Raw genomic sequence first — 27,211 nt, 5'->3', positions numbered from 1 at the left:
TCTGAGATATTACGTATATAATTTATTCCTTTTTTAATAACACGTGTATATTATTTTGTTTCTTGGTCTTTGAAATTTGTTCACCTTAAAACCCGATCAACACAGCGTTTTCCGGTACTTTTGAATAATTCCAATACATTAAAATAATTATCATTTGTCTTTGAAGGACTTTACAAAAAATATTTGTAAACCGAAACAAACCAAAACTGACAATTTATACTGTTGTTTTATTGGACCAATCCCACCACTAGTGTTAGAAGTGGCGACACAAACAACGTTTTACATTACATAAGCAAGCACTCCAGTCCAACCAAGACAAACAAACATAACTTTGGGAGTTAACTCCATTGAGGCCAACATTGATGTTTATATTGTTTAGATCTCGTTGACTCTTAAAACAGGGGTTTCATAGCGGTTGTGTTTGGTTATTATTAGTAAGAAGGGTGTGAAATAAAATACATTTTTGTCATCCTTCAGCAAAAGCAGCCTTTTTTAATACAAGCGTTGTGGGTCTAAAGTAACCCTTTTCTCCCTAGTGAGTAAAAATGAACCATCGTAAACTTTGATTGTTAGCAATCGCATGTATCGAAATTATGTGTAGATTAAATTAATTGGTAGTAGCTTATTGTTGCCTTATTGTCAATAGTTAGACTAATCGATAGTTTAATTCACACACACAATTAATTGCAATATGTAAAATGATTGAATAGCTTAATTGCATTGAAATCTAGCTGTAAGTGGTTTTTTGAGGTTATCTTTACATGCAATCTAAATAATCGTGCAATTTAGAGAAAAATATATTTCATCACAGGGCATAAAGTGTATTTCAACTCTCATTTCCTTAACTTAAGCTCGGGTCGAAAAAAGTCACTTTACGCCCTAGTGATGAAATATACTATTTACTTTTATTTTGTCTACTGTCGTGATGCAATTTTAGTAATCTTTTTTATAAATAATCTTGACAGTTCGACGACGCAGTCGTTCGGATCGCGTATCCAAGGCATTGATGTCATAGGTTCGATTCCCGGTGTTGCGCCAAACATTTGACACTATAAGTTATTCTTTTACTTCACCGACAATAATTTGATCGCATCAGAGAACGAATAAATTATTTCAATCGAGATATGTGCGAGCAAAACTCACCAACATAAAAATAAATTTAGCTTTAGTAATTTTTAATAAATAGTCCAGTATTGGAAAAACTCATCCCTGCTTTATTCTAAAAAAACACACAAATCAATTGTTTGAATAATTGTTGGTATCAAGAAACCATTTAATTAGATTGACGGATTTAATTACCTATCAATTATCACTAATTACATTCACTAATGAATGAGGGTCTACGTTAATTACGTATCTTCTAACTAAACCTCCTCAATAGTCAATGATACATTCAATTACGTAAAACAAAAGCGAAATAGTAATTGAATTGGCACAGAACTAGTAGTTGGCTTAAAGGAATTACATACAATATTTATTACATGTATTAATTTAAAATAAACGAACAATCGTACTAACTGTATTTACTATTTTAACAAAAACTATCTTTATTTAATAGAGGGGTTTAAATCTCTCTAAATTCCCTAACTTAATTAAATCGTAAACTAGTGTAACTTTTGAAATAGTTATTAGTGTTAATATAAATGTACAGTTCTTGCATGGATTAAAATGTGATACCTTTTCTACAACATTTCAAAGTTCAGACGAATAATTTACAGTTAGTTCAAATATACTTTTAATACTTTCATTATACTTAACTGATCTCGAATGGATGTTTCATTACACATTAATTTGTACAGAATTTCATCAAAATCGAACGATTTATACTTGAGTTGTGCTTACGGACTCATGTTTATATATTTACTTAATGTATTAAGGGGGTTCACTGTAACATCATTTTTAGCTATCCTACTTCGCCAATTTTCACGATTGATGTGTGTTCTTAAAGTGTTCAATGAACCTTCGAATGGTAACAATAAACGTTCGAAAAATGGTACCTTTTTTCGTACGAAATATGTTTTTGATCAGCATTGTACGTGTTATTAAATTTACGGAAAGTAAAGGAAAGAAACGTCTTATAACACTTAAAACATATATTTACGCTTATACTGTTACTCACAAGACGGTAAATATACAAACAAGATAGTAAGTGGTGATCGATTTCGATTGGACACTCCAATCATCAGACCCAATAGGCCAATGAAGGAGTGTCTCTAGGAATGAGTGTTATTCGCCTATTGGGTCTGATGATGATTGGAGTGTCCAATCGAAATCGATCACCACTTACCATCTTTTTTGTATATTTACCGTTTTGTGAGTAACAGTATAAGCGTAAATATATGTTTTAAGTGTTATAAGACGTTTCTTTTCTTTACTTTCCGTACGAAATATGGTAACGAAATAATGGTAACAAAAAAGGCCCTCAAGAGCTTTGTCCTCCTTGTGTTTCACATATTTCTAGAGTTCACTTTCAAAGATCCAGTGTTTGCTGACCGACTTTCTTTACAACGGTTTAAATACGAATTGTAATTTAACAGCTGATCCTTGTTGAATGTTTAATCACAGATAGTTTGTAAACAAGAGACAGTCGAAACAGTTTATGAAAATGGATGTTAAGTATTTTTGTGATAATTACAGAATGATTTAGATGAGTAAGTAATAACACTCTTCAGTAATAATAGTGTAGATATTTTTTAAAAAAGGTTTTGCATTTATTTTACATTTAAATTAGTTTTTGAACCCAATAAAATGCCCAATTCGTGCATGGGTCCTTTGTGCATACATGTTTTAACGGATTTTGTTTTTGATATCTCAAAAACGAGAAAGTTAAGTGGTCTCGGGTTTAGGTCTTACCACGATACTTACGGACGGTACTTACGGTAATAGATTCCCCATATGGTAAAATCACAAAAAAACACAAAGGTGATGAAAATAGCGAAACAGAACAGCGACACGCTAACATAACTAGATATTTACGTATACATTATTAAGCAATAAAATATTAAGTTTTGCTTCTAATATCAGTGCAGATTTTACACAATGGTACATCTAAATATAATCCTTTTATATTTTTAACACAAAGTAAATGTTCTAGCCGAATAGGCTTAACTTTTTAAAACAAATTTTAATATGTTCTCTCGTAGTAAATGTGTAAATAATATAAATGGTCCTCTTTTAATTTTTTTTTTGTCTGAACTGAGTTACTTATGGATCTATGTGGTGCAAAGTTAATTTACCCAAGTGCTGACTCTGACTGAACAACTTGACACCAAGTTAAAACAAACAATGTGATGTATAGCTGGACCAATCCCATTTACGATCGAACTCTGTCGTAAATATATTCCTTTGCTTGAATCTTTAAAAATTACTATTTTGCTAATTGCAATCCTTATAAATAAAAAACCATGCTTTTGTATATTTTGTATATTTTCGCTTAAATTCTTTGTGAACCTGTTTGGGAACGACGTTCCCCCCAAAACAGTTTTAAAGCTACTTACTTTTGCATTTACTTACTTTTGCCGCACACATATTTTTCCGCACCCCAGTATTCCAACCAACAAACACAATACAGTGTGCCTTCATTAGGCACGTAATACGTGTACGATTGAAAATAAGCTGGCAACACTTAAATGTAATACGACTACGACCAGCTGGTGCAGCGTTTCCCATTTGGTTCAACGCTTGGATTTATAACCTAACCTAAAAATGGCTTGTAGTGTTTGAAAGCCTAATTATTTATATGCTTTATAGTAACTGTAGGAATAATACTATGTGTAACGCGAGTGTAAATTGCCTTTGCACACTAGTTACAGAAATAAATATTTCTTACGTGTCTCTTTTAAAGTTCTGGTAACAATATGGGTTTGAACAACTCTTTGGAAGTTGGTGTTTTCGATTTCGTGTTGCTATCTATGTTTCAGCTTGGTAAGTTTAGAAGGTAATTTTGTCTCATTCATGGTCTTAAAATTTCGCAGGGCACTGTCCCTCGGGTGTTTCAAAGATACGATGCTAAGCTTATTAGTATTGCTTTATTGATTTATTTCCATACACGTGTGGTCAACATTTTGTTTTTAGTAGTTTTTAAGCTTATTTCTTTAGGATGGGCTACTAAACATAAGGTTGGATTAGGTATCAGCGTACGGAAAAATTTACAAAGGTCCAGGTTTTAGAAATCATTCTATTTTTAGGTCGTAACAATCTGGTTTAAATAAGCAATAGTGTATGTAATAAATGGTATTTGCAATATGACACATACTTCCTTCCATTATAGCTTTTATAATATAATGAATAAAAAACCATTAGTTTATCTTCAAATCTTATCTTGGACAAGTAGTGGGAGTAAGTATGGTATTTTATGGGTAAAAATCCCATTTTGAACCATTAAAACTAATACTTTTTCTCAGGATCGAACCAGCAATCTTATGATTACTATTAAGACTCATCCTTCTTGTAGAGCACGGTTAAACCTTTTGTAGTATTTTTTAAACATTTCTATATGATACTAATTACGTACATTTTTATTCGTTTTCGATTATTCATTTGCTTTATATTTTATTGCTAGCCCCGTGCTTTGCAACAGGAAAAAATCTGTTTATAAGAATGGATGTCCTCTCAATGTCATAATATGTCCCCCACACTATAGTTAAAACTATCTCATAAATATTAGCCTGTCAATGATTACATTAATTTTAATCTTAGATTATATAATAAAGAAAGGTAAACGAAGTGCTTTGGCAAATTGTAGTGAAAATCTCTCGTTGTCATAAGTTGTAAAATAGCTAAGCTAACTCACAGTTAATTTACTAACAGTAGTTTAGAAAGAAGAATATAAAACATTTTCACTCAAATTTATTTACCTCTGTTAAAAATGTAAATTTTATAAATGAACAACAATGCTAAATGAAATATTTGCTCAGTAAGGAATACCACTATTGGGTTCATTTTGGAACCTCTTCAAAGTTCATTACCAGAGTTGGAAACTTTCCTTGATTCTCTCCTGATTAAATTTTAAGTTTTAATTTCCTCCAAACCTCCAAGAGATCCTAATAATTGGTTCAAGCTATACTTTATCGAGATTTTATTCTCTTTAACGATCATCCGATTAATGGATTAAATTATTAATTACTGCTAAATAATTTTATGATTGAAATCGATATTTTTGTAACAAAAGATGAGGAACTGTCGACTATGGTTTTATTGTGTAGCTTTCCGCTAAGTGTGTTATGAAAAAAGTTAGACGTTCGGAAACAAACACAAATACAAACATACACATTTTGAAAAAAATACTTTATTCACTTCAGTTTAAATTTTTGGGAATATGAATTATGAAAGTTTCAGGGTGTTCATTAAATTTTGATGTAAACAGTTCTAAAATATCTTGTTCCCTAATTTCATAAAAGTGAAAATAAATTCTGTTAGACTTTTATCTAAACAAACTTGTTTTATATTCTTAGAGCTTTCTAATCGTATCTGAACTAATAATGCTGAGTAAATACTTCCAATAAAAAATTAAAACATAGTTCTGGCAACAATATAAGATTTGGAAAACATTTTTGAAGTGTTTTTGATTCTATGAATTCATTTATTTTTAAGCTTGATAAGATTGTTTGTTCTTGAAATAAAATGGAATTTATTTGAATCTTCCTTAGCAAAATACAAAGTTGATTATTCCACTATCACTAGTATACATAGCCTACATAAAAAAATTTACCTCTGTGCTTATAGTAGATTTTTAAATAACCCGTCAAGAGTTCCGATGGAATAAAGTAAGGCTGTGTATCATTATATCACTTTTTTTCATCACTTTTTTTCATGATCTTAGTTTAATAATACTAGAAGCACATTGAAATACTTTTCCTACCGTGAACACGGCAACGTTGATTTCTCCAGGTAACCCAGTAGTTTCACTGAAATGTATTAATTTATATATTGTACATGTCCTTTATAAAACAATAATTACTCTTGTCCAGAAAATACATTAAAGTACTTGAGTGTCTTCCTTGGCGAAGGCTTTTGAACATGGCATTCCTCCGAACACGTGTCTTAGATTTTTACAAGCTATCTCGTTACATGAATCCGCTTTTTTAGTATAAAAAGTAGTTCCTCAGTGCTTCATAAGCCCACTTTCTATTTCGTAAGCAACTTTGAAACTTTTAATTTTCCTTGTCGAGATGAGGTTTCTCAAATTACAAAATGATAGGCCTACTCAGTGCTTATCTTTCCATCGGTAAACACTCCAAAATATTTAACCGTCCATTCATCACGAAAACACAAACCGTCCATTCATTACGAAAACACAAGGGTTGGGGAAAATGCTGTACAGGCTCAAAAACATGAATAGATAAAAGCAGCACGAATTACGAAATGTTGACATAAACATAATAGTCACCTTCAAAAATCGTGTTTTCATTGATTGACAATTCATAAATCGTTTTCCGATTTTGTTGATTGCCAATTTCTGCTTTCTAATCTGCCTGTAAGCTGTAAGGGTAGTTTGGAGCCAATCAGTGTAATGAATTACACTTCCTCCTAGGGATTACAATCTCGTCCATACATCTTGTAACACGCTATCCGATAGTAACAGTGAAATATAGCGTTGCACACTTACCGTTGAAACATCTAGTTCCTCATTACGACCAGGTCTGAAAATCTATGATCTTTAGAACATTTTGAAAGTATGTTTTGTATACTTTTATATTTTTAACTTACTGCACTTAATGACCACGTTTTATCAATGAGGCGTACAAACAATTAAATTATACATTCGACCAACAATAGAGATCGAAATAAAAATTTTATTTCACTTGTAATTATGTATTACAAAAATTATTATACTTATAAGTTATTCAGTATTAAAATTATAATTGAGGTTTACTTTTTGTTAATAAGTTGTGCGCTCCTAATTTATAACATGAATAAAACTAAGGTGTAGTAAATTCGAAACCAGAACTGTTTAGTGATGTGCGCGGTCAAATAAAAGTATGATTTGGGATGCAAACCCATTTTCCACACAAGTTTCAAAAGAAAATATAATGTTAAAGCTCTGCAAAATGATTACGTATAAGGAAAGATAATGGCATGGGCACTTTACATATATTTTTTGTCTTAAGGGTCCGGAATTTTGAAAAAGGAACATTCACAACTTATATATTATTTGCTTTTTAACAAAATTTTTCCACAGGCTTTGTGTCCAAACTATTCTTTTAGAATTTTCGTCAATAAATCAATTATAAACTTTGGCATTCCATAATGTCCCCAAAAGTTGTTAACTACCTAGTATTTCATGTAGATTTACATTGTATTATAATTTAATCTCTTCTATCGTAAACACATAATATCAGCAATGTGACTCTTACTTTCTCAAAATAGCTTGTTAACATTCTCATGGGTAAGCGGTTGGACTAACTATGATATGTTATGGGGAAAATCACTAAAGTTTAGGACATCCACCCAAAACTTTGACGAAATTAAAACTTGTCCATATACAGGTCTATGTATAGAGAAAGTAAAAATAATTCTAACATCCTTGATTTCGTTTCAGAAACAAGCGATGTTGGTACGACAGCTGGAGGAAGAGCTGCGGTTAAGGATGCGGGGGCCGAGCCTGGAGATGCAGCAGCAGATGGAAGTATTGTTTGCTGAGAACGAACATCTGACAAGGGAAATTGCCATACTCAGGGAGACCATCAAGGTAGGTCGATAATATTAATGATGATAATAGACACAAAGATAGATTAGTTCAAGTAAAATTTCAATAAGGGGAACGTCGAGGTAGACCAATAATATTAAAGATGATAATAGGCACAAAGATAGATTAGTTCAAGTAAAATTTCAATAAGTAGGACATCGAGGTAGACCAATAATGTTAAAGATGATAATAGACACAAAGATAGATAGGTTCAAGTAAGATAACCTCAAGAAAAACATCGAGGTAGACCAATAATATTAAAGATGATAATAGACACAAAGATAGATTAGTTCAAGTAAAATTTCAATAAGTAGAACATCGAGGTAGACCAATAATATTAAAGATGATAATAGACACAACGATAGATTAGTTCAAGTAAAATTTCAGTAAGGGGAACATCGAAGCAGCGCGGTAATATTAAAGATTATAATAGACACAACGGTTCAAGTTCAAGTAGAATCACCATAAGTAGAACATCAAGTCAAGTATCTACTTACCGTTATCATTATCATATTCTGAAGGAGTCTAGACAAAACAATGTGTATAGATAAATTAGATGTGAATTGTTTATTTTTCTCGTGTTTCTATTATCAAACTTTATGTTTATAAACTTATGTAATGCATACATCTATTTGAAGGGCTTAGAAGAATACTAGAAGATGGTAAGTTTGTGTCCCAAAATTAATCTCACGGAATCGTTTTTGGGTGTAAGAAAAATGGATGGATTTTTTCGCTTGGAGATTAGACACACAAATAAAATATTCTAGGGAATCATCGTTTTTTAATGACTTATTTAAAAAAATATATTTTTATATTGGCACATACAAATATTTTAAAATGTTACGAGTGGAAAGTCGTTATAATTTATTTTTTTCTAAGTTGTGGGATTAGCTAGTTTTGTTTTTATAGTTATCTTGTGTTTGGTCACTTCAGTAAAAGTAATGTAACTGAACCTATTTCCGACAGCCCGAATCGTTAACGCTTCGAGTGGTCCGAACTTCCAAGTTTTGTGAATATGCTGGTAATACAACGTGTTCATCTCGCAACTAGTCGTGAAAAAGTTCCCAAAATATAACGCTAGTCTCCAAATCAATTTTCAATATTTGCAACCCCCCATAACCCACTGTAACAATTGACCAATCAATTCTCCAATTAACTTTTACTGCAATGCAAACAATAGGGTTGACCTGTAGATCAGGAATTATCATATAGTAATGCAAATAACAATCAGTGGCCATATCTAATAGGCTAATGTAATCAAACATCTAAGGAATTCCACTGAAACAAGACTGGCTAGCGGGGTTTTTCAACATTTAGTAGGTTGGATAAGATCAAATATTTACAAAGGGTGTCTGATCTAAGTACTCATTTTCAATTACAAATAATATATTTGAGCATGAATCTAGAAGTTTTATTGTAATTTGTGTGAAAACGAACCGCCATGGCTTCCTATACAAATTTCACTGATGTCTAGACATATTTTTCTTTACTCGCCGATATTCTTTCATCCTCCCGCACGTCTATGGTCGGTTTCCAATGTAGAGAGTTTCTCCTCCTCTAATATTAACCGTTTAATCACCATCCACATTTGAAGTATATTCACCTCGAGGTCCATAACATCCTCCTTTTCTTCGGTGTTTGGTTCAGGTTGGACTTGATCCATTGCAAGTGAAAATACTTGTTTATAAACTCAAAAATTTACTATGGTTGATAAGAACGTCGTTTCTTAGGAACGGTTGAAAATTGTTTTAAAAGAGAGTTAACTTTTACGTAATTCAAACCTTAATCTTGGCTGATTTATCATTTCAGGTTTGCAACTTTTTACTATTAACGTGCCTGTTGGATGTATTGTTTAAGATGGTCCAATCACATGGTTAACTATCACAGCGTTATTTTATAGAATTTCCCATATAGAGATTAAGGGGAATAAAATGTTCGTTTGCACAATAGCTCGAGCAAAAAGTCTTTCCTACCATGTTGTAGAGCATACAAAACAAACGATTTCGTATATTGAAGTATTATTATGCGATTATGGTTATAGAAAATAATTTTGAAAACCGAATTTGAAATTATAATGTTATTCTTATAATAAGTAAACTGTCTTGGTTTGCTTTTTTATGATCATATTTTGATCAAATTCGGAAATATAATCCATTTCATACTGACACACCTAAGTATCTAAAATTTAAAATCAAGTGTAACGTGCTGTGAAAGGAGGCAAGAAGGGCATGCTGAAATAAGAAGTCTTATTATTCCAGTAAAAATCCAATATAATGAAGCAAAATCTTAAAACTAACAAATGTTCAGTATGTTTTAAACCTTAGAAAATAAACAAAAACTATCTACTTCACATAAACTAAAATAAACTTTACAACCATTACTAACCCCCCTCCCCTTTTAATTTTACCCTCCCCTTTCTTTGATCGATCAAACCTTACATAAACATTTCCCTAAAACTTCTTGTCCTCTCCAAAGTCCATACTTTTCTACTTTACAACTCATATATAGGCCTAATCATAAAATTTGAAAATATTGATGTGTAACATGGTGAAGGGTACTCATCACTTCACGAACGCTGTCTTCAATCTTTGGTGGAGCTTCAGTGAGATGATCTGATCCGGAGACAGTCTACTGGTGGGAAGACTTCCATGGTTTGCAAACAGATTGTCCACAGACGGTTGTCAGGCCCCCAGGAAGGTGATACTGGTCCAGGCTCCTCCAGACAACAGATAGGTGATGGTGTACTCTCCGACGATGTTTAACTCTGGGACTTGAACCCTAGGACATGTTCCAAATTCGTACTATGGATCCATTCTTTGATATCTTTATTTTAGTCTAGTCACACATCTATCCAGCAAAGTTAATTTCCCCAAATTGTTCCTAAAGCCTAGTTTCTCCACAATAAATTTAAACACAGAATACTAATAATTCTCATTCTGTTCTCATTGATAAACATTTGAAATAACCCCCTAAATAAAATCATTTTAAGTACAAAATATAAAATATTTTAACAAATTACCCTTTAACACAAATCTTACTGAATTTACATAATAATAAAACTGACCACAAAGTAATTTTTAATCAGCTGTCTCAAACATGTGTCTAATACATCTTGATTCTTTAACGAATTACTAAATCAGTTTACTGTGACATTTTAATTAAACACAAAGCCTAAATTAAACATATCCTTCTTCCATATCGAAATAAATAACTGTTTAGACAAATCCTTAATAACTACCCCAAACTAAAACAATATTAAAATCCTGTCGGTTCAACTAGAACATGACTTTGAAACCAACCTAATTTTACCTTAAAAAATAAAATTTAATCGAAATATTCTCTCTGAACAGTTATTGATAGTTACAAAACTCATTTAGATTGACACAATGCTATTTAAATTTAATCCCTTTTAAGATAACAAAGCTAAAACAATTTTTTTACACTCGTTGAAACCTGAGCCCAAAACACGTGGTGTTCAATCTTCATGTTAATCAAAATTTAAGTAAAATTATTAATTGGTTTACCCAAAAATGCTTAGCTATATATTTACAAATTGAAGTTGTACTGATTTTTCCTGGAATAACCTTAAACATAAATTGCTTAATTATTTGCATTACATACCTCCAAATCGAGGGAACAAGTTGACTGTCGGCCACAACTACGCAAAATGAGATTGAAACAACGTGGTTCTCTTCCAAACTATGAATCATCGCTACCCTAAACCTCGTCTCGAACACTTGCCACCAGACTGCGCGTTTGCAGTTATCAATGCTGGCATCGACTTGAACTAAGAAAACCGGTTTCTTCTAGTTTTCCAGGATTTGTATTAACAATCAATTCTATTTCCTTATAACATATGAAAATAAAATATAATTTCTGTCACAATCGTGACAAATCTCCCCTTTCAAACAAAAAATATTGTTTTGCAAATCAAAATAAAACGCATTTTTTTTGTTCTTACCCTTTTTTCTCGGTGTCATAATCCACACCCTAAGCCCCTTAAACAACACGGTTCGACGACCTATAATCACAGACGTTGAAAAGTAAACAAACCTTTCCGCTTGCATTATCTCTTATCAAACATCTGACCCCACTATCAAGGTCGCGTTCTCGCCGCGCGCTTATTTCAGGTTGCTTACATCTCCTCCCCTTTCATTACTCAACATTTTACTCAATTATTTGATACAATTGTCAAACTTCATTTTCAGTTCATTTAAAACTTCATGTTAGTAGCCTGGATTACATTGCTAACCTTACTATCTCATAACATGAATTGATGAAATACCAATATACTCATTACTTCGTTCTCATAGGTCTCAAAATTTCTTATAAACTAACACATATCTATTTACAATATAATACAAGAAATATTACATTTGTTTAAAACACATCACTGAAAACACAACATTTTTAAATAGGCGCCTATTTTATATACATTCTTTAATATCTAACATCAACATGGCATAAGAAATGTTATAATTATAATTACATACGCTTAATTCTACCTTTTTCTAATAATTTCCCAAATTTACATAATTATAAATACTACACACACATATTGGTCTTCTTTACACTGTTATGAAGAAAGAAACCTGGCCATGTAACTTCCTTCTTACAAACTGTGCGTGAAGAAGAGATAAGACCTTTGTTGCTTCATTCACTCGCGTCCGAGCGATAAGCAAATATTCCAATCGTATTGTAGTAAAATTCAATTCATTCATTTTACATTTTAAATGTATCTATTCTTTTACTTTTACTGATTGTTAAAGTTTACTATCGGATTTCAGTCTATTCTGCGTTCCTAACAATAATCTCGTCATGCTTCGCTCTAAAGTGTCAAGCTTCGCGTTCCTTATCAATTAATTAATTGTGTCATTAATTCAGGCTTCGCTGATAACCTTCCACTTAGGCGTTCAATACCACGTTATTATTCAGGCTTCACAACAAATATTCCCAGAAATCTAATAAGTTACTATGTACATATAATCATTTCTTATCTCATGTCATCATAATTGCCCTACTTTATTATACCATCTTTAATTGATCAAGGTGCGCTCTTTGAATGATTTTTAAATCTGATACCTTTTGCAATAATACGGTTACAGGTGTCAAGAAATGGATAATCCTAAACTTTTCGGACCATTTGTATGCAAGTTTTACTTGGAACTTGGCTGCCTTGTTACTAATATGGTGAAGCCTTACATACACTTCATCAAACAACTTAAATGGATGTTTACTCCCTTCTTTCACTAATCTCCGTTCCTTGGTTTTAGCGTGAGCAAGCCTTAGATTTCTTATTGCAGTACTAAACTTGGCCTTTATTCCTCCCTTATCAGTTGCATCGCCGAGTAACTCCTTTACCTTCCACAATGTCGACAAACTACAATTTGGCTCAAAGTTGTACACAAGTTCAAATGCTGTGTGTTTGGTTACATCATTTACAGCAGTATTAATTGCTAACTGTACATAATGCAAATTACTATCCCAGCTGTCATGACAATCGTGATGTAGAGCTACCATGCTACCTTTTACAGTTTTTATGTAGCGCTCGCTCTTATTCGATTTTGCATTATACGCCACAATCCTGTGTAATTTCACACCATATTTGAAACAGAAATTCTTAAACTCATTTCCTCTAAAGTAAGCAGCATTATCACAAACAATCATCTCAGGTGTTCCTACATGTTTAAAAACCTGTGTTTCCAATGCCTTAACAATATTGCGTGTTTTTGCATCTCTTAATGGAACTAACCAGACATACTTAGTGAAATCATCTACTACCACTAACAACATACTATTGCCTATCTTACTCCTCGGAAAACTACCTGCAATGTCAATATACAGCTTACGCATAGGTTTCGAAGCTTGGTAATCTACTATTTCTCCATGATACGTACGCTGACATTGTTTAGACCTAGAGCACTCTTCACACTTTCTTACATAATTTCTTATGTCATCTAACATCCTTTCCCAATAAAATATATGCTTTATCTTATTCGCTGTTTTAGAAATACCTAAATGACACCCTGTGCTAACGCTGTTGTGAAAATAATGCAACACCATATCTTTCATTGCTTCCGGAACTACAATCCGACCTTTTACTTTATTCGGTGGTTTGAATAATAACACTCCCTGACTCATCGTGTATGGTGACACCTTATCACCATTCTGTATCTGGTCTATTATCTTTGAAAGGCTTTCATCTTTTCGTTGGTGCTCACGTATGTCAGTAAAGGCTGCTGGATACTCCGTTAAGTTATTAATTACATTACTAAGGCTGACTTCCTTATTCATTACACAACTCAGGTTATTTACCAACTCATTTATCTTATCATCTGACATCTCACTTTCCACTTCAATATTGGGATATCCCTCAAACATCCTAGACAAGCAATCCGCAATCTTATTATCCTTACCTTTAATGTGTTTTACTTTGAAAGGTAACCCCAATATTAACTCTGTCCAGCGTCCCAATTTACCTAACTTATTGTGGTGTGATAAAACCCAAGATAAACTTTGATTGTCCGTCTCTAAATAAAATGGCATAACTTCCAGGTAACTCCTAAACTTTTGAATCGACAGTACAACTGCTAATGCTTCCTTTTCGTAAACAGTAAGGTTTAGTTCCTGCTTTGTAAACTTCTTAGAGTAATAATGGACCGGAAATCTAACACCATCGATCTCTTGCAATAACACTGACGCCAAACCCACTTGGCTCGCATCTGTTTGCAGTATAAAGGGCATGTCATAGTTTGGTAATCTTAACACGGGAGGGTTACTGATTAATCCTTTCAACTTTTGAAAATTAGCTTCACATTCAGCCGTCCATATAAACTTAGCATTTTTCTTTCGTAACTCATTCAACGGGGCACATAATATTGCATAATTTTCAATGAACCTCGAGTAAAAATTAATCATTCCAATAAACCTGCTTAGGTTTTTCACAGATGTCGGACTCTTATACTCCCTAATAGCGTTTGTCCTATCTGGGTCCACTTTCAATGTGTTGTGGGAAACCCGGTGTCCTAGGAAACTTATTTCCTCCGCAGCAAACAGCACCTTACTTGGATTAACCGTCAAATTAGCTTTTGATAACCTATTTACAACTTCCGTTAAATGTTCCATATGTTCCTCTGGATCTTTAGAGAAAACGACTATATCGTCAACAAACGATATTACAGACTTGAATTTTAAGTCTCCAAAGACTCTATCTAGATAACTTGACAATAACCCAGATCCAAGGTGTAGTCCATAGGGACAACGGCGGTATTGGTAAAGTGAGTAAGGAGTGGAGAACGCAGTTAGGTGCCTACTTTTAGGATCTAAGGGCACCTGATAATACGAATTGTTTAAATCTAGCACAGTGTAAATTGAAGCTCCGCTAAGATAGTTAAATGACCCTTGTAATTCTCCTATAGGGTGCACGATAGGCTCAATCTTTGAATTCAGTTCCTTATAATTTGTCACCAACCTATGACCTTTCCCCTCCCCTTTACTAACTAGGAAACTAGGTGATGAATAGTTTGACAAACTTGGTTCAATAATACCTTGCTTTAATAACGAATCTGTTATGTCTCGCATGATTTTCATGTTTGGCGGGGAAACAGGATAGGGTCTTATCTTTACAGGAGAAGTGTCCTTTAACTTTATTTCACATTCAAAATCTAAAGCCTTTCCTATTTCATTTGTAAAAACCTGTGGATTGCGTTCTACTAAACTTTCAATTCGGTCCTTGAGATTTAACCGCCCAATCTTTAACTCTAAACCACCACAACTGACAGCTTTCACATTGTTATTTTCGTTTACATTCAAATTGAAAATATTGTCCATATCAAATGAAAAATAACCTTTATTTTCTCTTAGATTTAAAACTAGTCCAGTTTTCTCCATGAACCTAACTCCTAATATTACATCCCAGGTTATTTTCTCGGCAATAAAAAACTGCACGGACCATGACTTATTTTGAATTTTTACTTTCACAATGCATTTACCTAATAAGTTTACGGATTCACTTGTAGCGGTGACACAGTTAACCTGATCGTTAGACCTGCTTATCACTAGCCTTTTAGATTCCAGCTTATCATAAACATTCTTACTTATAATGTTTATAGAGCTCCCCGAATCTAACAATGCACACTGTACCATATTGTTACTAAAATGTACATTTACTACTGGCAAGTTATGAATACCTCTTTTAGTTTTGAACCAACGCCTATTCTTTATCTTTCTCTCTAATTTCTTTACCTGATTTTTCTCATTCTTAACATGTTTCTTAACATCTAAATTACATAAACTGTTGTTGAATGTTTTCTTAAATTTCTTTTTATTAAAGTCCCCTGTTTTATGGAAGGCACTCTTCCCTCTCACTAGTTTCCCTGATTGTTGGTCCCTGTAGGCCTACTCCCAACGTCATCCCTGTTTGACCCGCCACTTGTGTGACCTCCCCTAGTGTAACCTCCCCTAATGTCCCTACCTCGTTTCCAACAATCCCTTATGAAATGACCGGGTTTAGAACAGTAGTGACATAATCGTGGTTCCATCTGATTACTCCCGCCTTCTCTTCCATTAGTTGTATTTACATTATTTACATAACCACGACCAGAATTATTACCGCCAAACTGATTCCTTCTCCCTCTTATCTGTTTGTTCCCTTTCCCAGTCATTATACTCAACATTCTTAATTACCATACACATTTTTTCCAAATCTTGTAAACTTTTAGGAAATTCCTGGAAAACTAATTTATTTCTGTCCCTCGGATTTATTCCTACGATAATTACGTCAATCAGTTCACGTTCTGAGTAATCACATTTTAATAACTCCGCGTTATTCCTTACCTCACACACATACATGGCAAGAGGTTCGTCTGGACCCTGGGGTCTATGTACCAGGTCACGTTTTAGCTTCTCATATAAACCCTGTGGAATGAAGTACCTTAGTAAGGCACTATGCACAGAGCTTACGTTTGACCCACATTGGATGTGCGTATTTATTCTACCCAACAATGGTTCGCTTACATGACTAGCTACAACCTCTAACACCTGTGAATCATTAGTTTTCCACACTTTTTTAACTTATTTACTACATTGAGTAAAGCTAATAACTTATTGTGGTCCAAGCCATTAACATTAGAAGGGATTTCACGTATGATTTTTTCAAGTGGATTAGTTAGTTTTGTAAACAACTCGGAAGTAGAAGATGTATGCAACCTCTTATCAATACCCAAATTGCTTATCTCTACATTAGACCCTGGAGCATCTCATGCTGTTTGGTCCCTATCCAAATTACCCATCGCTTGCGCATTTTCTGGCTCAAAAACATCCTTACTATAATCTATACTATCCGACTCGATACCATTCTCCTCAACTTCATGTGTTTCACTTAACTTTCTCAAACTAGCTTCAACTACGGTCTGGTCTAACCTATCTAAACCTTTACACAGTGCCTTTTCCCACTGATTGGACTCATTGACCCATTCTGAAACCTGGCTTCGCGATTGATCTGGCAAACGAATATTCCCGTTTTCGAGCAAATTACCCAAACGTCGCTTCAAATGACTGACTCGCTCTTTCAACCTATGAATACCGACCGCCTCCTTAATCTCTTCAACACTCGCGAGTAATTCCCGAAATTCTTCAACCTTCTCTCGACAATTGTCTAGTTCTATTGTTACCCTTAACACAGTTAAATTTTCCCATTTCGTCGGTACATTATCCTTCAAAGCCTTCCTAAGTTGTTTTCTCAAGATAGTTACAGTATTATTTACAGTAACAGGGAAACCCCGCCATTGCAACTCGTACAACAGCTCATCTTTGTGGAGCAGATCAACATTGAAACCCATGATTTATTTACTTGACTCAAAAACCTTTAAAATCTCTATTTCATCATTCCTCTCTCTCCACCTCCCACAAACACGAACTTGATTAGCAGAGTGGCGCATCTGACACACCTAAGTATCTTAAATTTAAAATCAAGTGTAACGTGCTGTGAAAAGAGGCAAGAAGGGCATGCTGAAATAAGAAGTCTTATTATTCCAGTAAAAATCCAATATAATGAAGCAAAATCTTAAAACTAACAAATGTTCAGTATGTTTTAAACCTTAGAAAATAAACAAAAACTATCTACTTCACATAAACTAAAATAAACTTTACAACCATTACTAACCCCCCTCCCCTTTTAATTTTACCCTCCCCTTTCTTTGATCGATCAAACCTTACATAAACATTTCCCTAAAACTTCTTGTCCTCTCCAAAGTCCATACTTTTCTACTTTACAACTCATATATAGGCCTAATCATAAAATTTGAAAATATTGATGTGTAACATGGTGAAGGGTACTCATCACTTCACGAACGCTGTCTTCAATCTTTGGTGGAGCTTCAGTGAGATGATCTGATCCGGAGACAGTCTACTGGTGGGAAGACTTCCATGGTTTGCAAACAGATTGTCCACAGACGGTTGTCAGGCCCCCAGGAAGGTGATACTGGTCCAGGCTCCTCCAGACAACAGATAGGCGATGGTGTACTCTCCGACGATGTTTAACTCTGGGACTTGAACCCTAGGACATGTTCCAAATTCGTACTATGGATCCATTCTTTGATATCTTTATTTTAGTCTAGTCACACATCTATCCAGCAAAGTTAATTTCCCCAAATTGTTCCTAAAGCCTAGTTTCTCCACAATAAATTTAAACACAGAATACTAATAATTCTCATTCTGTTCTCATTGATAAACATTTGAAATAACCCCCTAAATAAAATCATTTTAAGTACAAAATATAAAATATTTTAACAAATTACCCTTTAACACAAATCTTACTGAATTTACATAATAATAAAACTGACCACAAAGTAATTTTTAATCAGCTGTCTCAAACATGTGTCTAATACAGTAGTGGAGAACTACCGGTTTAACAGCACTTGGGGCGTTTTTTCCCATAAGAATAACATGGGGATCATTTTTTGGCCACCAAAACCAAAAATCCTGATCTTTGCCTAAATATCCCTATATAATTGTCAAACCTTATTTCTTACTTATTACCTATAAATATATTCGATATTAAGCTAAAAAAGCTATTTCTTACATTTATTTACCCTTACAAGTGTACATTTAGAGTAGATACAATAGGACAATATGACACCACTTTAGGCACGTTTTCCCCATAAGAATAACATGGTGAGCTTTTTTTGACCACTTTTTTAAAAATCCAGCTCTCGGCCTATACAAGCCTATATAAATGTTCAATACCATTGTACAACACTATTAAAATTTCAAATCCATATCCATTCACATGTATATTCTCAAAATCATCAACTTGACAGTGCGAGGTTTGTACGCGAACTCGGGCGCGCTCCCGGCTCACGGCACGGGCATGCTCCGGGCTCTCGCTCCTGACCCATGGTTGGTCTTCTCGTCTCTAGTGGTAGCTCTTGATTAAGTCCTGGGTGGGTGACCTCCTGTTGAAGTAATTTCTAGTTAAATTGTTAAAAATCTTTAATTTCTAGTTAAAAATTTCAAAAATTTTGAAATTTTCGAAAAGTCTATAAATAGAAGTGACATCCGAGTGATATTTCATTCTGGACCATGAGGCCCACCTGTCAACACTGCTCCGTGTCGCTCTCCACCAAAAGTAACCTGATTCGCCACTACAAGGTAATTCATCAAATGAAGGTGAAACTGTGCAAAGTTTGCAATTTAATCTGTGATAATAACGTGGCTTTAAAATCTCATATATTACAAAGACACAAAAGTTGTAATTTTTGTAAAAGAAATGTTGTTGGACATTTTAAAAGACATGTCAATTCTTGTAACAATTGTCCATACACAATGATAAAATTTGTTGGTGAATCGATTAGAGTTGACCTTGAAAGTACTCTGAAGTCTTATCCTCTGCCAATAAAATGGACTTTAGTTAGGAGAATCAAATTTATAAAATATTCAATGGATCAAAATGGAAAATTAGTTAATGAAAAAGAATGTATTGCAGATTTTAGAAGCCTTACTACCTTAACTATTGAAAAGAGAGATTTAAAGCCTCAAATTGAAAATGCACTTTTAAAGATTGATGCGTCGATTCATAAATATCAAGCCCAAGGCAGTGGATGGATATATGACCATACTAAATATTGGCAGTTGCATGTTTATAAGTATAAGCCTTTAACTCCAAAGTCATATATCCCCACACCAAAAAGTATTCAATCAAAACATGCAGTTTTAAATATAAAAAATTCTGATAATAAATGCTTCCTTTGGTCAATTTTAGCAGCTTTATATCCAAGGAACTCTAATGAAAGTGCTAATAGAGTCTCTAATTATGTACCCTATGAAAGTCAGTTGAATATGACAAACATAAAGTATCCTGTGAAAATATCTGATATAGATAAATTTGAAATACAAAATAACATAAGTGTTAATGTATTTGGGGTTGAATATGATAAATTTATATATCCATTAAGAACAACTAAACTAAATAGTAATATTCATATAGATTTATTATTATTACAAGAAGGTCGTAAATTACATTACTGTTTAATTCGTGATTTTGATAAGTTAATGTTCCACTCTACAAAAGATGACCATAAGAAGCATTTTTGCAAGTTATGTTTGCAACATTTTTACACTAATGATATATTGGAGTGTCATATAACATATTGTAAAAACTTTGATGTCCAACGAGTGGAAATGTCTAAACAAGATACATTACAATTTAAAAATTATAAATATCAACTTAAAGCCCCATTTGTAATTTATGCTGATTTTGAGTGCTTTATAAACTCTAACAACCATACTCCATCTGGATTTGCATTTGTCGTAGTAAAAGATTCTAAGATTATTTCTGAAGAGTTATATAGTGGCGAAAATGTTATGGATGTGTTTTTCGAAAGGTTGTTTGAGACTTATGACTTCATTAAAAATCAAATGGCAATATATATCCCCCTTGTAATGACTCCTGAGCAAGAGGCATCTTTCCAAAACTCAACACATTGTCATATTTGTGAAAAGCCTCTATATTTTGATAGGGTACGGGAACATTGTCATTCAAATGGCCAATACCGTGGAGCTGCCCACAATGATTGCAATTTAAACTATAAAGTAACAAAGAAAATACCAGTATTCTTTCATAACTTAAAAAATTACGATGGACATTTAATTATGCAACACTTGGGAAAGTTTAATCGTAAATTAAATTGCATAGCCAAAGATATGGAAAAGTACATTTCATTCTCTGTTGATGATTTAGTATTTTTAGATTCCTATAACTTTCTGTCCCTTCCATTATACAAATTAGCTTCCAATTTAAATACATTTAGATTCATAGACAATCCACTACTACAACGCAAAGGCGTATTTCCCTATGAATATATGACAGGACCAGATAAGTTTGCAGAGTCTCTACCCCCAATTGAAGCCTTCTATAGTACTCTAACTAAAGAACATATCTCTTCCAACGAATATGAACATGCTAAAAATGTCTGGACCCATTTTAATATACATAATTTACAAGAATATCATGATTTATATCTTAAAACAGATGTATTGCTACTGGCTGATGTGTTTGAGACATTTAGAGACCTGTGTTTAAAGGATTACAAACTTGACCCCGTACATATGTATTCACTTCCAGGACTAACATGGGAAGCTTGTCTTAGAATGACTGGTATAAAATTACAATTATTTCAAGATATTGACATGCATTTGTTCATAGAAAGTGCAATCAGAGGAGGAGTCAGTATGATTTCTACACGTTACGCTAAAGCCAATAATAGATATATGGGCAAACATTATGATCCCAATCAAGAAAGTGTGTATTTAATATATTTAGATTGTAACTCGCTATACTCCACAGCTATGTGTGAGACACTACCCGTGGATGGATTTCGTTGGACGAATGAGATAGACTACAAAAACAATCAAAATGATGAGTTTGGATATATCTTAGAAGTTGATTTAAAATACGATAAAAGCTTACATGATTTACATAATGACTATCCATTAGCACCTGAGAAAATGAATGGCAAATTAATACCTAATTTAAATGACAAAACTAAATATATTTTACATTATAAAGCATTACAAAAATATGAGGAATTAGGTTTGGTTGCTACAAAATACTATAGAATTTTAAAATTTAGACAATCAAAATGGCTTGCACCCTATATTAATTTTAATATTGAAAAACGCAAATGTGCTAAAAATGATTTTGAAAAAGACTTTTACAAATTGTTAAATAATAGTCTCTTTGGTCGAACAATTATGAACCAACGCAAGTTTCGTGATATATATCTCAAGGATGAGTCACTATTAACAAAATATGTCACTAATCCAAGGTTTGACTGTAGCAAAAAGTTCGATAACAATTTACATGCTATACATTTAAATAAATTAGTTGTAAAGTTTAATAAGCCGATATATTTGGGAATGACCATTTTGGATATTAGTAAAGTAATAATGTATGATTTCCACTATAATTATATGTCAAAATTTAAGAACAAAAGATTTCTTATGACTGATACAGATTCTTTAATGTATTCTATAGTTACAGAGGACTTTTACAAGGAAATAGAAAGTGACTTGCACTATTTTGATACCTCTGGATATAGTAAAGACCATTTCTTATACTCTGATAAAAATAAAAAAGTCACTGGCAAGTTTAAAGACGAATTAGATGGTCATATTATGTATGAATATTGTGGTTTAAGACCAAAGTTATATTCTTATATTCCTCTAAAATGGTTATATGAAGAAGACAAGCAAGCTTTAGAGGTCAAAAAAGCTAAAGGAGCTGATGGTGCTACAGTTAAACATCTCCTCAGACATCAACATTATTTAAACTGTCTTGCAACTGGGCAAGATTATTATGAGAATGTGACAAGAATTAAATCTACAAATCATCATCTTCAAACCTTAACTATGAATAAGAAAGTACTATCGTTTGACGATGACAAGAGGTTTATTCTGGAAGATGGCATCAATACGCTTGCGCTTGGTCACTATAAAATTGATCAAACATAAATCTATATTTGCCATTATTCTTTGACCTTTCTTTGTCTATTACAAAAAAGCCATATTTAGTTTTATCCCAGCATTGGTGGCAGAGATTTCTAAATTGGTTAAATGAAAAGTCATTACCAACATGATTGTTATATACATGTTTTAAATTTAAATCATCTTGTTTAAATAATATTAGGAAATTTACATTATCACGTAAATGTTTGTGTACTTTGCTGTAAGATTGACACAAGTAAAAACAGTTAATATTTTTATGTCGACCCATTGAAAAAAATTGTGTAATATTTTGACTATTTATGTCATCAAATACAACAACTGACTGTGATTTTACATCATTTGGTGTGATTTCACAGTCAGTACACGTGTGTAATTTCACTTCGTCACACAAACTAAATATTTCAATTATTTTTTTATATTTTTCTTGTTCTAAAGATTTAGATATTAAATATAAGTTTGTAAATTTTAATCCTTCCTTTTTCACAATTAAATTGTAAATTACAACCGTCTTCCCAATTCCACTTGGACCACAAATAACACACCGAATATTGGTAGGAAATAGACCCAACTTCTTTGGTATATTTTCCTTAGTATGTACTATTTTAAATTTATGTTTTTGTTGAATAAAAGACATTTTTTTATATAATAAAAATGGTAAAAAATGATAATAAGAAAACATGTAAAAAAGGCAAAGGTTTATTCTTAAAGCCTTACAGGGGTCGAGGGTTATTGAATACTCTTATAAATAACCTTCCATTTAATTTGAAAATACCAACATATCAATACTGTGGACCTGGAACGAATGTACGTGAGAATTTAGCTAAAAATGTACCTCCAAAAAATAAGTTAGACTCTTATTGTAAAGAGCATGACATATTCTACATGAATAATCCCGATACCGCTGCTCGGAACAAAGCAGACATGAGATTAGCAGACTTAGCTTGGACTAGAGTAACGGCGAATGACGCAAATCTTGCTGAAAGAGCTGCAGCTTATGCGGTGACAAATTTGATGAAGGCAAAAGCAAAAATGGGAATGGGATTAAAATTTAATAAAAAAGATGGACAACTACCAGCTGTTAGAGGCCGCAAAAGACGTGCCTCACTTCCGGGGGGTGTACCTAAAAAACGAGCTAAAAAATCTAACACCAAAAGTAAAAGAGTGCGGAATAGTTAATTTAGACAGTTCATCTGGCACACATTGGACAGCATATCGTAAAAATAAAGATATTGTAATTTATTTTGACCCATTTGGAATCCAACCTCCAAAAGAAGTAATTAAATATTTTGAGGGACATAAAATATTCTATACAACCGATCAAATACAAGATTTAAATAGTTCTATTTGTGGAATTTTATGTTTATCATTCATAAAAAATTTTTGTTTATAAAAATGGATTCATTTACTATAACATTTTCGGGTACAGAGCCAGAGCTAAAGTCAGTGTTCTTTCCTCCCATAGAATTAAATGATGATTATGTAATTGGATTAGTAGATTTTCAAAGTTATAATTCTATATTTAATGTAAAAAAACCACTTAATACTTTAACATATTACAAAGTAGAGAAAAAAACATTACCAAAGGGAGAGATCTTAGTTGATGATTTAAACCAGTTATTAGATGGTAAACTTAAAGTTATAATACATAAGAATGGAGAAGCATTAATTAATACTAAAGTCAAACTTTTATTCAAAGGGCTTATTCCAAAATTAAATCAACTTAAAGGCAACAAATTAACCATTGAAGAAGGTGATGATGTTTTCTATTATGACCACAAAGCTCCAGTTACAATAGAAATTTCTGAAGGAACATATGAGGTGGTTGAGCTTGCAAAGGAAATTCAAAAGCAAATCCCAGACTTTTTCCTTACAGCTAATAATAAAACTATGAAAGCGACATTACTTTCTAGCCACGTGTTTGATTTTACAAAACCATGTTTAGGGTCTGTTTTATTGGGATTTAAAGGTGTTTCTACTCCTGGTGTTCAGTTTGAATCTACAAATAAAATAAACATTAATAATGTAAATGTGATTAGAGTAAAATGTAATATTGCAAACGGGTCCTATTTAAACGGAAACAAATCACACACCATACATAGCTTTTATCCAGAAGCTCCTCCTGGCTACAAAATTATTGAAGTTCCAAGAAATATTATATATTTTCCTGTAAATAAGAGAAGTTTAGATGTTGTCAGTATTACATTTGCCGATCAGCATGACAAGGCAATTGACTTTAATGGAGAAGAAACTACAATTACTTGTCATATAAAAAAGATATGAGAATTTATAAGAATTTATCTATAAGTGTACAAAATGCTAGGTTCCTACGATCAATAGGACTAAAGTTAAAATTTTCTATTAATAAAAATGGAAGATTTTCTAGACGTTACAGGGAAATCCCAATTCGACGATAGTGTGGTTAAAATTACAAATCACTCCTATGTTCCCCATAACACTTTAGCAATAAATAATTCCGATGAAATTCGAATATGTATTAATAATCAAGATTTGCTAACTCTCCCATGTAGAAGTTATCTGTATATTAAGGGAGAAATTGAAAATCATGATAAAGGTCATTTTATAAATAATGCATTTGCATTCTTATTTGATGAAATTAGATATGAAGTTGCAGGTAAAGAAATAGACATTGTAAGAAACCCAGGAATTTCTAGTCTTATGAAAATATTGAGCTCTTACAATAAAACTACTAAATTGTCAAATGTAGCATTTGATTCTGACACGAATTTAAAAGAGTTCCATAAAAGTGGCAAGTTTAGTACTTGTTTGCCATTAGAGCTGTTAATGGGTGTATTTGAGGATTTTAATAAGGTATTAGTAAATGTCAAACAAGAATTGGTGTTGAAAAGATCCAAAAATGATTTGAATTGTATATTAACAACCACTAGTGCTCCAGCCAGTGGTACTGCTGATATGATTCCTAAAATTACACTTAACTCAATTCAATGGGTTATGCCACATGTAATACCATCAGATGGGGAGAAGTTACAATTACAAAAGATGTTATTGCAAAATAAAAATTTGCAAATTGCATTTAGAAGCTTAGAGTTGCATGAACTTCCATCATATCCCAATACCACAAGACATACATGGTCAGTAAAGACATCTTCAAGTTTGGAGAAGCCTAGGTATATTATATTTGGTTTCCAAACAGCTAGGGATAATAGTGCACGAAAAAGAACTGATGAATTTGATCACTGTAAGTTAAAAAATCTCAAAGTATTTCTAAACTCTGAATATTATCCTTATAGTGATTTAAATCTCGACTTTGAAAATGGAGATGTCTCTAAAGCTTATGAGATGTTTATGAGGTTTAGAGAGACTTACTATAATACTATCCCAGATCCTATGATTAGTAGGGCTGAGTTTATGAAGAAATATCCACTAATTGTAATAGATTGTTCTAGACAGAACGAAACAGTGAAGGAAGGAATTGTTGATATTAAATTAGAGATTGAAACTGCAGAAAATGTACCAGCAAATACATCTGCATATTGTTTAATAATACATGATAAAGTGTTTGAGTACAATCCTTTGTCAAATGAGATAAATAAAATGTAAATAAAAGATGAAAAACATTCAACAAGAATTGGTTGACTCTGCAAATCAAATACGAGAGAAATATAGAGCTTTAAAACGTGGCAAGTTTCTAGAGGCTGAAGAGAGGTTTCAAACATTCCAACCTTTAATAGAGCCATTACAAGAATTAAAAAAAATTGCCAAAACAGAGAGGCCTCGAATGGAGATTCTCCCAATGACTCCATCTAGAATACCAATAATACCAAGATTACAACCATTACAGCAATCCACCCCACAGAAATTAGATTTTGGTCTTTTAGCATCAGACTATTTAGGAAATTACCTCAGTAAAAGTAGTATGACAGACACTACATATGGTATTAGACGAGAAGCAAATAAATTTTTTATTGGAAATAAGGAAGTTGACATTGCCAATGATGATGTTACAATTGCAAATAAAACCTACAAGGGGACAAAAGGTTTGTGGCAATTGTTAACTTTAAAAGAACCTGAGGATTATACTCCGGCTGATTTGCAAAATTATAAAGAAATTTTGGAAGCTACAAATGGACATTTAAAGAGTTACAAAGATGGTGCACCAATTTCAAGTAATAGACATACTAAATATCTTAATATAATTAAACCTCTATTTAAGTCTGTTGGTGAAGGTTTGAGACAAGTGACTGGTAATAAAATAGACTATATTTATTGGGATGATCCTAATGAGCTTGTAGATAGGTTAAGACTTCTTTGGCTAAGTCGCCAAGCCAGTAACTCAGGAGTGGATAATGAAATAGATTCCATTATTGAGGAATTGAGAGAAAGTGGAATTATTTATTAAATAAAAATATGTTTATAGATAAATTTTATCGTTTATATAATCCATATAATAAGCCTGCAGAACCCAGGGCTAGTAGTGAACCTACTTTAAATTTACAAGACGATAGTTGGAATGGTTTAAACCGTAAACTTGGTAATGTTAAA

General features: G+C 32.8%; 1 protein-coding gene across 6 annotated transcripts in view; it reads left to right on the top strand.

Annotated features, from left to right (window-relative positions):
- The window catches only part of LOC128996965 (ELKS/Rab6-interacting/CAST family member 1), a 142,765-nt gene that overhangs the window by 50,081 nt on the left and 65,473 nt on the right, over nucleotides 1-27,211 (top strand). For all 6 annotated transcript variants that reach the window (XM_054422523.1, XM_054422520.1, XM_054422524.1 and 3 more), the window contains exon 2: nucleotides 7,541-7,690. In XM_054422523.1, coding sequence (XP_054278498.1) covers nucleotides 7,541-7,690 — 150 coding nt within the window. The remainder of the gene's footprint in view (nucleotides 1-7,540; nucleotides 7,691-27,211) is intronic.

This window comes from Macrosteles quadrilineatus, unplaced genomic scaffold (genome assembly GCF_028750875.1).
Source record: "Macrosteles quadrilineatus isolate MER2022 unplaced genomic scaffold, UCM_ALF_1.0 Scaffold_6__1_contigs__length_79288215, whole genome shotgun sequence".
NCBI classification, from domain to species: Eukaryota; Metazoa; Arthropoda; class Insecta; order Hemiptera; family Cicadellidae; genus Macrosteles; species Macrosteles quadrilineatus.
Note: the sequence above shows the minus strand (reverse complement) of the source record. Positions and strands in the feature narration are given on the sequence as shown.